Below are 14,252 nucleotides of genomic sequence, written 5' to 3' on the forward strand. Positions count from 1 at the left end.
ACAAATCAAATCAAATCAATTAGTACTCCATCAATCCAGAGTAAATAGAAATGAGTAGGTCATCTTCATAGAAACGCACCGAGCGCGGTTTGTATGTGAGCGCGCCAATACGTATGCGGCGCGCACGCACACACTGACAAAATTCAGCGCACCTCCCCGCTAATCCCCGCTAAATTTTGTCAGTGTGTGCGCGCCGCATACGTATTGGCGCGCTCACATACAAACCGCGCTCGGGCGTTTCTATGAAGATGACCTACTCATTTGTATTTACTCTGATCAATCAGTCAACATAGGTGCAAGTTCGCAAGGTCGCATTTCTATGAAATACTTTTTGACATGGGCGTACCCAGCTTGTGGCCTAAAGGGTGCAAGTCATACCCAGCTTCTGGCAGTGACAACAGAAAAATATCACATGACCGAAAAATTTCACGTGATCGGACCTAGTATCTGTATCGCACTCACTTGGATCTAAATCTCAAGCTGCTTCATCCCAGACACAAACATGAAAATTTCACGTGACCGAAAAATATCACGTGACTGTACCTAGTATCACGTGCTCACCTAGTACTCAAATGATATTTTGCGAAATGACTTTCGGCGTCAAAATCTTTCATGTTGCTGAAGCGTATTGGACACGTATTTTTGTACGAAATTCTATCTGCTCGGCGACCGGCCTTTAGATGTCAGTAGCGTTGTGAAGACAATAGCGTGTATATAGGGGGTGGCACCCTAAAATGATAGTACCTACTCATGAGTCACGATACTAATGTAGCATGTCTGGGGCCAGACCCCCTTGAAAAATAGCCCTAGCTAGTGTATTGGACACGTATTTATCCTTTTTTTCTTATTTCAAGAGCTAAATCGAGTTAAAAGTCGCGTGACGTCACTACTCTGAAAACAAATCAAATCAAATCGTTCATTGATGAACATTTAATTAATGCTACTGACAACGCCACTCTTGTAGAGATATAGGTAAGAGATAAATCGTACATTCAGTACTCAAACGCGAAGCTCAAGACCGAACGCGATGGAGGACTGTTGTGGACGCCCTCTGTCCCATCTAGGGGACATAGGACCATAAGTCAAGTAAGTCATTCAGTAGTTACTTAGGTCATTTCCAGGGAACGTATACACGTCCCAAATATAGCGCCCCACCACCACCATATTAAGGGCTGGTGATGAAAAGAAGTGGCGGAAGAAACTCAGTCGCCAACGTGACAGGAGCTAGTATCTGGTACTAGCTATGGTCACTTGTACTGCATGTGGATGTTCTTAGCCGCTTCAAGCAGCTACATCCTAGTGACGTCCATTAAAAATATCACGTGACCGTACCTAGTATCACGTGATCCTAGTATCATATTCACTTATATTGCATGATCACGACCATTAAAATATCACATCACAGAAAATTATCACGTGACAGGAGCTAGTATCATACTATGGTTACTTGTACTCACTTGTACTGCATGTGTATATTTTTAGCAGCCTCTAACAGCTTCATCCTCGTGACGAACATATCGGATGACAGCAACAGCTCCGCATGAGTATTTATCTCGTGCACCAGTTCCTCGACGAAGTAGCGCTGCTGCTCTTCCGGTTCGGGCGTCCTGGGAACGGAATTGAGTAAACTATGTTATTTATTTATTTTGGTTTTTCAACAATGAGTACACTATTAAAATCTAAATACATAACCAAAATTACATGTATAAGTGCCCCATCACTTAGGCCCAGAACAGACGGTGAAACGCAACTGCAACGAAACTGCAACTTTCTGATGATTCTGATGAATGAAACTGAAACTGAAAGTTTCAAACTGGTCGCGTCATGTGTGGTCTCTCAACGGACGCTATGGTAGAAACTTAGATGCAACTCAAAAGTAACTAGCAGTTAACCGCCTCTGTGGTCTAGTGGTAAGACCACCTGCTTCAGACGCAGAGGTCCCGGGTTCGATTCCCAGTGGGGGCAGATTTTTCTGTGCGGTTTGGTTGGTGGTAGGGCTTGTTCTAAGTCCGCCTGGCTAGCTACCACCATCTTACCTAAGTCTGTCGCCATAACAACAATGTTCACAGCATTGTTGTGTTCCGGCAGTAAGAGGTAAGATAGCCAGTTCCTCCGTGGTTGAGGATTCCGGGTGAAGCTCGCTTCCACCTTCGGCCTGATCATCACTTACCATCAGGTGAGATACAGGCCAAGAGCTTCCTCGTTGTGGATAAAAAAAAAAAAAAAAAAAAAAAAGTTGCAGTTTCGTTGCAGTTGCGTTTCACCGTCTGTTCTGAGCCTTAAAGAAAAGCACTGCATCTGCTAAATAATGTGTAACGCAAAAAAAATGCAAATACCTACTACCTACACTACAGTACAATTTTATATTGCTACAGTACTTATACAATAATACAGATGCATCGAACATGTTCGCCAGTTATGATTTTAGCAGGATATAAGAAAGATTTGAATGTTTGTCTCAACGTGAAATTGTTAACTCCGTCAGTTTATAATACAATCAACATCAAATAAATCGCACCTTCCGCGACGTGAACCTTAAAGATTTTCTTCTGACACAAACATGGTGCCCCAACAATATTGGTGTTATTTGAAAGCCCAATAAAATTTTTGAGTTCGGAATTTTTTGTAAATAAAGTGCTCTAAACTCGAAATTTAGTCTTTATTTTCAAAAGTTTGTTTACAGATAAACGAAGCGATCATGTACAATTAATATTAGTAAGAAAAAAGTAGAAATAAACTCCAAACGCAGCAATTATAGCCAGATACTTAGGCAAAGCTAATTTATTTTCACTTTTAAAAAAAAATTTTTTTTGGTTTCCTTATGCGCTTTTTTTTCATATTTTAAGGGATAGTACATTAGTAGAACTACCTCCCCTATCAGTTTGATTCACCCATTCTGGGACACCCTGTATAAATACATAGAAACCAGTAGACGCAGTAGTACATCGAAACAGTGGATTAGGTTATGTTAGATTGTAATCTTACCTACGTCAGATTTAAATCTGACGGAATTCACAATTTTACAGTGACATTTGTAATTTTGTATTGAATAGGCTGATAGGCTTCGAAACTGAGTACTCGACCGATTTGACAAAATCTTTTAACATTTAAATCCATTTTTTTATGAACATAAGAATATTTCATTTCATTTATTTTTTTTTGTTAAATACCTTTATTTACGGCCGCTAGTAATGTAATAAAGTTGAAAATCTATTTTCTCCTTTTTTCTCTTCTTGTATGTACAATAAAGTGTGTTATATCTATATCAATTACATTACGACTGCGTACTTCCAGGATTCTGGACTACTGAACGAGTTCTAAATTCATGGGAAGTACCTATACTCTTCAGTTTTTAAAGTCGGCTAAAAACCCTGAGGTCAGAAGAAAACTCACCAAATCCTGGTCTCGATCCATGAGGCAAGGCAGTGCCGTACTTCAATCGGGAACTGATCCACGTATATAGCGCGTACCTGCCAAATAATAAAGTCATGGTTTACCATCAAGGCGGAGCGGAGAATGCGGAGATTTCATTATTTCTATAGTCTGGTCTGCGAGCACGTAGAATTTTGTCCAATGACTCCAAGCTACCCATCCTTATCGCTCGCGCGTAATTATGTTGCTGTCGCGCTCGCACACTGACTGCGGGCGCCCGTCGCACAGTCGCGACAGCAATATAACGGCCATTCAAAAAACACGAATTTTTAAGCAGATTTTTTTCAAAAAGTATCAATTTTTATTATTTGTTGGCATTTTAGGAGTATTTTATGTATTTATTTAGTATCGTCTGTTATTTAGCATTATTACTGTTTTTATTTTATCAGGATATACCTCTTAGTTTAAAAGTTATTACGTTTTCTTTAAAATAAGTAATTGGAAGAAAAACATTTCTATAATAAATTTAAAAAAAATCTCAAAAAAAATTTGGCCTCTTTTTTGTCGATAAAAATAGGTCTAGTTTCATATATTTTCATATGTACACTTTAACGTGACTCACACTGTATACCTAGATTCTGTCCTTACGCAATTTATCTGACTAAAAGCTTGTTACGAGATTTAGGTAAGTTCTTGTAGATGTACCTATTATTTACCTATCCGTGTTTTTTTTAGATTTATTTTAAAATTAAGTTACGTTATGAATGTATTTTTGTTTACACAAGTAAATCTCGCGACGAGCTTTTAGTCATATAAATTGAGTAATGATAGAATCTTTATTTTTTATGCTATTCTTTTTAGAGTACCTATACAAAACTAAAAAATTAAAAGAAAAACATTCTTTAAAAAACAAGTTTTTAAAGAATGTTTTTCTTTTAATTTTAATTTAAGCATTTTAGTATTTATGATGCGGAATTTACTACGGCGTAGTAGCATCGTTTTTCTCTAATGTAGCTCGTAATAATTCGAAGAATTCTTATAACCACATTCCAGCTCCATCATCAGACCCTGTTTACATATAGAATTGAAGTAGGTACTCGTGATTTGTAAAGTAGTTTACCGTAACTTTACATAGTTAGTACCCTAATGTAAATAAATAAATACAAATCAATCGAGTCTCAACTCGATGGAGTCGTTATATTCCGGAGTTCCTATGGGGTCACTGACTTTCCAGCTCTATCATCAGATCAGCTCCATGTCATCGTAATATTACATTGTCATCCGAATTGCATGTGTATCCGAAATTTTAACTCAATCGGTTGTCGTCAGGAAATGGGTCTAACTAATTCATAGTTTACACACAACATAAATTGTAAGCTAAATAAAATAAAATAAAAAATATTATCCCATACAAAATGTTCATGGATTTGTGATTTTTGTTAAATATAAATACCTTACTATACGGTGCGCTAGTTTAGAACATTTCGGGCCATCACTTGCGCTTGTGTTGAATGACATCGACATCAAGGTTCATCAATTCAAGTTTAAAATAATAGGCAGTAATGTATGAGGAAAGAGCTTCTATTCTGTACCTACCTATGCCCGTGTAATTTTGATCGGTGTCAAATCGGAGTTTTTGTGCGGGGTGCGCGGGTGTTGTGCGAAGCGTGAAGGTCAAACGCTCAAGGTCATTGAGGACTCTAATCGCCTTAATTAACTAAGTGCAATTTAAAAACGTATACACTAGCAATAAATCTGCACACTCAACTCTAACGTTCGTCGCATCCACACATTGTAACCATGAAAAACGCGTTCCATCCACTAAAACAGTTTAAATGAAAGTGCGCGAACAATGTTTCCTCGTCCAAGTGCAGTGTTTCACCGTACCACGGTTAGTTGATAAATGCCAAGAAAAATGGGCTCCGTACGTTGCAGCGAGCTTATAAACACTGAAAAATGGCGCCTGATTGTTATTGGGCCCCGCTTCCGGTGTTAGAGAATTTAAGTCTCGTGCGCTGTGACGATAAAATTGTACGCTTCAAAGAATTAGATCCTTATGATTTACAGTTTGATCAGCGTCATGAAATATAGGGTGCTTTTAATTTAAAAATATCCAGTTTGGTTTTCAGACTACAAAAAAATATTTCTTATTTTTATTTTATTTATTTCTTTATTTGATCACCAACAAGGTTACAATGTATACAGCATTCACAACAAAAACTTATAAAAACGACACTTGTTAAATAAAAAAGTCTTATTTTATTTTATTTTGTTCGGAAAACATACAGTGAAACAATAACAATATCTATAAATCTACAGCTTACATAAACAACTAAAGTCATACGTGAAATTAGCGGGTATTATTTTATGCACTTACTAAGTACTACAATAGTACCGTAGTTGAAGAAACATTTATCGATCCAAAATATTTTTTTTAGAGATTTCTTGTCATGGGTTTATGTACAAATTATTTTTTCTTGTGTACCAATAACCTAAGAAGTAACATCATGAAAAAGCTTTCCCCTTCTACTCAACTACGTCACTATCTACTTTCCAAAGCTTTCAAAACAACAAAAAACGTCTCGCAAAACAAATAACAATAGCTTTCTTTAAGCAATCCTTAAAATCTATTCACTACATGCCTGACAAGATTAGAAGCAAGTAGAGCGTTATAACATCCAGAGAAACGCCCAAATAGGCCCGATCCAAAGATCCAGGCCTAGGGTTGCCAAAATGAAAATTCCCCAGCCCCAGTGCAAACTTGCAAATACCAGACCTTCAAAGATGGACCTCCCTTGTGAGCTATCGCCTTTCCTCGCACTGTTTATTACAAAAACAAGCAATTTATATGGAAAGAGGCTCTAAACGTATATTGTGATAAGATCGAACCAAGAAGTTGGGGTGACCAAATATTTTTTAAAATATACGGACATTTTCAACAGTTAAGAAGAATACAAACATGCTAGATTGATAAATAAAATATTTCTGAAGCTGCTTATCATATTAGGAATTGGGTAAAAGCTAAGCTTTTATAGCTAAGCTAAACTTGTCGTATTATCACTCGTGACTACACTAACCACTTTCTTATGTGTGACCAACGATGTTATTACTTTCAAAGCTATTTTTTTATGACAATAAACTTTATCACCAAATTATGTGTCATTTATTTTGGGCAATGTCGTCCGGCAATATAGTGGTCATTAGGATTAGACCTAATAAAATAAATTAAATTCGAATCAATGCAGTTTTCAAATTTAGTTATTACTGTATTTTATATTTTAATACTATTAGAATAGCAATAGTTTCTCTAACGCTTGCCAACGATGGGTTTTTATTGGCGGTCAAGCTGTAGATCCTGGCTACACAGGAGTTGCAGCGGTGGGAAAGAGAGGTAGGAATAGTCCCATAACTCTTGCCAACATTTTTTTTTTATTATTGGGAAAAATAAGAGTGTCCTCATTTGTCCTGCATAAAAATGTAACGCTTATCCACCCTAAGGGTAGTCCAGCTAAATGTAAGCGCAAGGGACAAAGTTGAAGTTTAGGATTCGTTCAATAAACGCTGATCCGGCGACGGCTTATCGGCATTGCATTGTTTACGGACAAGATAATCGGCATTTTCTTTTGAAGTCGTGTTATAGAGAAGATGAATTACTTTTTTAAGTTAGGTAAAAATGTGATTTGGATTGGAACATAATTAGTAGCTATTTATTGCACATTTATGCAGAAACGGCACATCAAAGCTACTTAACAATTTATTCCTGAACGAGTATTATGCTATTTTGCAAGATCATTTATTAAAATGATATTGTACAAATAGCCCTGGCTTATGACAATGGATAATTTTTATGCGATAATACTTTTTTTTAGATTTCTTCATGCTAAGTATTTGACACTTTCGTATGAAATTGGTTTTTTACACCTTGCGTATTGCTCATCAACTAATAATAAAAGATAAATACTCGTCATGATTAAGTAAACTTAGTTTTTTATACGTGGTACTAAATTTCGATGGTCAGTATAGCACACTACTGCAATTGTGATGTAATATAAATATATAAATGTAGCGGTATTTCTCAAAGCTAACCTATCATTGTTTGTGTACCAGTCAAGGAACAATTGAAATACAATACAAAACAATTTGCACGTTCTGTGAAACAAAGGCGCAACTGCTAATTTTGTTATGCTACTTGTGCCTTTGTGCATCGAAGATGCGAATTGATAGCGCTGTTTCAAAGAAGTCTAGGGCTGAGTTGCACCACCTAACTTTGACAGTAACTATAACGATAACCGGTGTTTTTTTCATGGAATATGACAGATTTTTTACGTTTGTCAAAGTTTAAAGTATAAGATGGTGCAAACCAGCCTAAGTCTTTAAAAGTTAGATTCCCTTATCCTTATAGTCTGGTCAAAATAGATATTCCAATAAATAGTTATTCGGATAGAGCTTCCACTAAATGCACTACTTTTTGATTTATTGTAATAGCAATTTTTTGAGTTTTTAATCGGCGTGTCGTTTATCATATTAAGTATTTAAGAATTGACCTTCAATATTGACACTAAAAATTTTGAAGGCACTAAAGATGAGTTGCACCCCCATATTTTAATCGTAACTATAACAATAACCGGTGTTTTTGTATGGAATTTGACAGACTTTTAACGTTTGTTAGTTAGATGATGCAACCCAGTCTTAGTTCTCAATCCACATCATATACTTCAACCCCCTCAATTTTCAAATCCATCCTTCCCCAATCCTTTATTTAAATCTTTGATTCCTAATTGAAGTTTCTCGGCAACGGTTATTCGCAAAACAAAAACAAAGGACTTGAAGGGGTTTACCGGCAACTGAACAAGATTGGAACGTACGGACACAGACAATCCCATTTCGGCTAGCACCCGGGAAATTCCAGGGAATGCCTGGAATAATAGGAACACTGTGTGCAACTCTCCAGCTGGAATCGCTAAGTTGCATTTCGATTGGTCGTAGATTAATCTTTGATCAATTTATTTATGGTGAGTGATGATACACATGGATTGAGTTTAATTGTTTACTATGCTATGCTATTTTAGTAACTATAAATAAAATATTGTTACGATGTTCTTCCTTATTTTGTTATGAAAATTTTAATATTGGTAAAAAATGTAGGTAGCCTTTTTCAAATGCAAATAAATCATCATTTATCATTTAAGACATGTGATGGTGTCTTAAAAGGCATTTATTTATTAACCAGAACAAATAGACTGCATATAAACCTGTAGGACTTATCATAGGATGCGTCGTTAGTTAGAACTTGATTCTGAAAACTAACAGTCAAAATCGAAACTTACGAAATAGAAAAGCATACCCTCAAATTGAGAACCTCCTCCTTTTTTGAAGTCGATTAAAAATAAACAACATTCTTCACACGAGCAATAGATTTAATCCTAGTTTAAAACCAAACTGCTAGTTGTTTTATTACGAGGAATTTTACGGCTGAAAATGCATCGCGGTTTATCCGCATAGCATTGAAAAACGGACTTAGAGTCAGTAGGCATGATCACAATCAGCTGTACTAAAATTTCAAGTATAGTTAGCTGTATTATAAACATAGTAGGTACCCAGGCTTTAGTAGCCTGGGACATGGTGTTAATCAAATGAAATCAAAATAATCAAGTATATACTAAATATAAATGGTCTCACAGTGCGCGTGGATGCTCAGGGTGACACGCGAACCAATGACAGAGCTCTATTCAACGCTGTGCGTTCGATTTGCTGGTTCACTTAAGCATCGTTTGTGAATAAGGGCGTTAGAGTGCCTAGCAAAGACAAAGTAGCAAGTGTCTACATCTATACTTATAATAAATCTGTAGAGAGGTCAATTCTGTACATGAAATATATTTTCAAAATAACTATCAGGGGGTGATTAGTGATGGATACTGATGCCAAAAATGCATTCAGTAAAATTTTTGTCTGTCTGTCCGTCTGTATGTTCCTTATAGAAACAAAAACTACTAGACGGATTTTAACGAAACTTGGTACAATAATTCTTCATACTCCTGGGCAGGTTATAGTATACTTAGGAATTCCCACGGGAACAGGAATTAGCGGGAAAATCCTTTTGTATGAAAAATCTAAACCGCTTAAGTTAGACGCTTGAAATTTGGTATGTAGGTACCTTAGTAAACTTAAAGCTTAGTTACAACAAGGAATTCCCGAAATTCCCACGGAAACGGGAATTAGCGGGAAAATCCTTTTGTATGAAAAATCTTAACCGCTTAAGTTAGACGCTTGAAATTTGGCATGCAGGTACCTTAGTAAACTTAAAGCTTAGTTACAACAGGATATTGCAAAATTCCCACGGGAACGGGAGTTAGCGGGAAAAAACATTTGTATGAAAAAATCTAAACCGCGTAAGATAAATGAAGGGAGTAAAACGGGATCCACGCGTACGAAGTCGCGGGCGGCCGCTAGTTCATAATATTTGTCCCTAAGCAGTTAGTAAGGTTTAATGTTTGAGACTTGTGTTGAGATGTGTAAAAGTATAGTTACAGCGAGTTTTATGAGAATACTAGCGGCCGCCCGCGATTTCGTACGCTTGGATCCCGTTTTACCCCCTTAGGGGTGGAGTTTGGTAAAATCCGTTCTTAGTAAGCACCTACGTTCTAAAAGAAACCCCCATGCCAAATTTGAGACTCCTTAGCACTTGTAGTTTCTGAGATTTTGTAATGAGTCAGTGAGTCAGTCAGTCAATCAGTCCGTCAGTGACCTTTCGCTTTTATAAAATTAGATTCATTTTATTCGCCGTCTGGCGGATTGAACTACTGCACTTTTCTATAATATGGCTTTGCAATCAAGTATTTTTCTGAGTTATTCTCCCGGTGTTTGCAAAAACGAGGCCAGCTGATAGCCAATCGTGAAATTCCGATTAAAAACTTAATGAAAACTTTTGTTCTCCACGCTCGTTTTGTTTCGATTAGTCACGGTTTTCACTTTCAGTAGAAAAGCCATTATTTATCTAACGAATAAATTGAAAAATAATGCACAATACATTTTTAACGTTCAATTCATTTTGACCATGCGCTGTCATATCAAAATTATTTTATTTTCATTAAGTAGATCAAAAATTTCAGTTTGTTTAGGATATAGGATTGACCGAAAGAAATATGATTTCTTATTTTTAAAATAACTTGAAAAAAATCGAATTCCAAAGGTGGAAAAATTTAGATCGAGAGGCGACTCTTAACGCTTAAAAATTATTTCGATTCGCTATGATTTCGTAGTTCCATACATTTCAGATTAAGCCATGTCAGATGCTTATACGTCGGTTCATAGACATAAGTTACCTCTGTTCTTTGAACCCACATGAAAGAACGACCTCTTTGTACCGTACCGTAACTGTAAGACGTCACAACCATGTCTATCAGTGACGTCATACCATTATCAATATCAATAAAGTTGATGCCGGTTCAAAAAGCGGATCCGACCCGAGTCGGGACGAGCGAGCATGTACGTACGTCAGTTGCAAATTGTTTCGCAAACTATCGCCGCTGTACCGGAATACGGAGTAGGTGGGCCGCGGTCTGTTGTGAGCGAGGCGGAGAGCGATTTAAGTAAGCACCAATGTTTTTTTTTTTAAGGGACGCGCGCTGGCAGTTTGAAGAGCTTTTCCAGCTTCACTGGGCTGAGTGGCGAGTACAGAAGGTACTCTAGCCGTTTAGCGATCGTCGATCGCAGACCGACGTTCGCGATCGGGCCGTATCCAGCGCATAAGGCGCCCGATCAGTGGCGAAACCACGATTTTATACGATCGAATGAAATTATAATTATTATTTTGTAATTAACATAAAATTAAATTTAAAATCTTATTTTTTATTAACAACAAATAATAAATTAACATCAATCCAATAAGCAAACTTCATGGCATGTACTTGAACTTATGGTAAAAAAATACGTCAACAGAATGAACTAAATTTACAAAAATTGCCGGACATTAGAAGTGATCGGTTAGCTATTTTATGTTTCAAATTAATAAAAATCTATGAAATTCAGTCACGCTCTCAGTAAGCCCTTAGTGAAAAGTTAGTAACTACCTCAAGTAATGGGAAAGGTCGTAGAGTTACCATACTTTAACAAGTTTGATAAGTTTTAGATTATTGTTGACTTAGATGCAGACGTGATTAATAAATAATTGTTGCAAAGATGAAGTTAATAAGTGGAATTTTCTTCCTATGTTTTATGGTATATAATTTTAAATGCATTAAATTCTAAGTCGCACATAAATGGAAAGTTACATTTTTTTTTTAAATAAAAAAAGCAATTTTTGAAAAATACTCGGTTAAAAGTTGGTTGGTAGGTTGTGGCTTCAGTTTTTGCAACTCACACGATAGATAAAAACAGTTGGGTTATACATTGCAAACATAATGCAATCTCATACCATATTTAGGCTGGGTTGCACCATCTTAATTTACCTTTGACAAACGTCAAAAATCTGTCAAACTCCATACAAAAAACACCGGTTAACCCTTAAATGGTTTCTGTCCGTTATAAAGGACATGTCAAACAATTGCCTACAGAATCTAAATTAAAGCAATTTATCGACTTTCAAGGGATATTTTATAAAAAGCATAATATTTTATGTGAAACACGGGGCAGTAGTTCCATAAAAAACCGCGAATTTTAAAAATTAAGACAGTTGAATAACTGCAACAGCAAGGTCAAGTTTTCGCTGTTGATAAATATGGCAACACTGTGGGTATTACACTTGTTCTTGTGCTTTATTGACTGATTTTAGAATATTAACGAATAAAACTGACGATTATTGCCAAAACTGTGAAAAAATATCGATTTTTTTTCATTCATTTCAAGGTTACAAATGTTATGTCACTTAAAACGGACAACGCCATGTATCAGTAATAAATACTCATGTTGATTTTTAGACATTTTTACCCCATTTCCCCCTTTTAGGGGTTGAATTCTGAAATAACCTGAAACACGTGTTTATTAATTTATCCATAGGAGTACTCCTGTGAAGTTTCGAATTAAATAGTGCAACTAATTTTGTTTCGCCCTACAAACTTTGGACCCCCATTTCACCCCCTTAGGGGGTAATTTTGGAAAAATCCTTTCTGATAAGACCCTTAGACCCTAATAAGGAACCTACATGCCAAAATTTGTGTCTTTATACCCACCGGTTTGGGATTTATGTTGATATATCAGGCAGTCAGTTTCTCTTTTTATATGTCTGGGTATTTTTTGATAAGTTTATGTAAAATCAACAGTAAATAGTCCGGATGGATTGCAAAAGGCGCTGGATTAGCTAGAGGCTAATTATCAAGGATTCCTGTATTGTTATTAATAAAAGTTGTTTTACGTTTGTTTTCCTAAACTGGCAATGTCCACCCTAAGTGACATGGATGTTATGCTAAATAATTGGCAATGTCCGTTTTGAGTGACATGTCATAACTTCTATATTAATTGAAATTTTTTCAAAAAGAATATATTTTTTTCTTAATCTATCAAAACAATACCTAAATCCCAAATTTGATCATTTTTGAAGCAAGGGTTCAATGAGTGCCAATTTAAGGGTTAACGTCATTGTTACGGTCAAAGTGAAGTGGTGCAACTCAGCCTTAGGCCCAGTTTTTTGATTCGTAGTTAAAATAACCAATAGTCAAATTTGACAGATGTCAAGTGACAAGTGGTTAAATTTCAGAAAAAAATGTTTTTCGAACAATGGTTAGCTTGACTTTTAGTACATTTTTAACTATTAGTTAACATTTTGTTAATATTTAACCATTAGTAGCAAAATTTAACAATTTGTTATTTTACCTATGAATCAAAAAACTGGGCCTTAGTCACTCTAATCTTCAATACTACACCCACGAGCGGAAACAATGCGACGTCATTTGACATCGAAATGTAGTCCAAGCCAGATAAATAGGACACAAATTATTATTTACAAACACGAGCATGTAATGTGTTTGCAACGCTATATGTTTCGTGCGGGACATGAAAGTGTTTTTCATTTCCTCGTTAGGTAAAGGGATCCCGCTTTTGTTTTGAATGGACAATGTTATACTCATAGAGGATCAAAGTATAAGCACTGACCGTACAGAGAATCAGGGATATACAGACATAATCTACCTATTTGCAACGGCAAACATGGTTTATATTAAAATCACTTTACACAGGATATCAACCAACACTAAAACATTTTCAAACATTTAGGTGGAGTTGCATCATCTAAATTTAACCATAACTGGAAGATTTCTGACGTTTGTTAAAGTAAAGTAAGATGGTGCAACTCAGCCTTAGGGTTTCAGTAAGTAGTAATCCAAAGACTTCGAATTTTTTAGATTTCAACAACCCTTGCTTGTGACTTCTTAAGTCAATATGGCTTAATTAGACTGCACGGTTAGGTAAGTATCGAACTTTTATAACAATTTATACAAAAGAGATTTAGCTTTAGACACTACCTGGAAAAATCAAGGACCTTAAGAGTCCTAGTCTGTAATCATTAGACTATGAACGCCTATGTTAAGTTGGTAAATGACGGATTTGTTTAAACACCATCGTCTATCTACCCAATTAATGATAGAGAAAACAATACTAAATTTTACATTTAACGGTACGTACTCGCATTTTCAGAATATTCTGCAAACTACGACCTAAAAAAATCTTTTTCATTCAACTAGTATAAAACCGTACAATAAATTACGTGCCCTTTTCCCATGTTTTTTACAATATAGAAAACGGTTAATAGTGATCGGTACAGGCCATAAAAGTGACTTTTGTCCGCAAAAAGAGTAATGCCGTTTCACCCAAATAGCACCACTGTGCGACACAATGGGCCGACATAGGAAACAATTGCCCCGTAATTTATGTACCGCACAGTGGATATG

At 36.1% G+C, this 14,252-nt stretch overlaps 1 protein-coding gene across 1 annotated transcript; it reads right to left on the bottom strand.

Moving 5' to 3' along the window:
• Positions 1-1,431: 1,431 nt before the first annotated feature.
• LOC114357813 (signal transducer and activator of transcription 5A-like) lies at positions 1,432-3,500 on the bottom strand. Its single transcript, XM_028311596.1, has 2 exons — positions 3,394-3,500; positions 1,432-1,607 (listed from the first exon to the last, which is right to left on the bottom strand). The coding sequence occupies exons 1-2, from the start codon at positions 3,498-3,500 to the stop codon at positions 1,454-1,456; spliced, it is 261 nt and encodes an 86-aa protein (XP_028167397.1). The 3' UTR covers positions 1,432-1,453.
• Between the last annotated feature and the right edge of the window lie 10,752 nt (positions 3,501-14,252).

The sequence above is a fragment of the Ostrinia furnacalis genome, unplaced genomic scaffold (genome assembly GCF_004193835.3).
Source record: "Ostrinia furnacalis isolate ACB-3 unplaced genomic scaffold, ASM419383v2 OfSCF3432, whole genome shotgun sequence".
NCBI classification, from domain to species: Eukaryota; Metazoa; Arthropoda; class Insecta; order Lepidoptera; family Crambidae; genus Ostrinia; species Ostrinia furnacalis.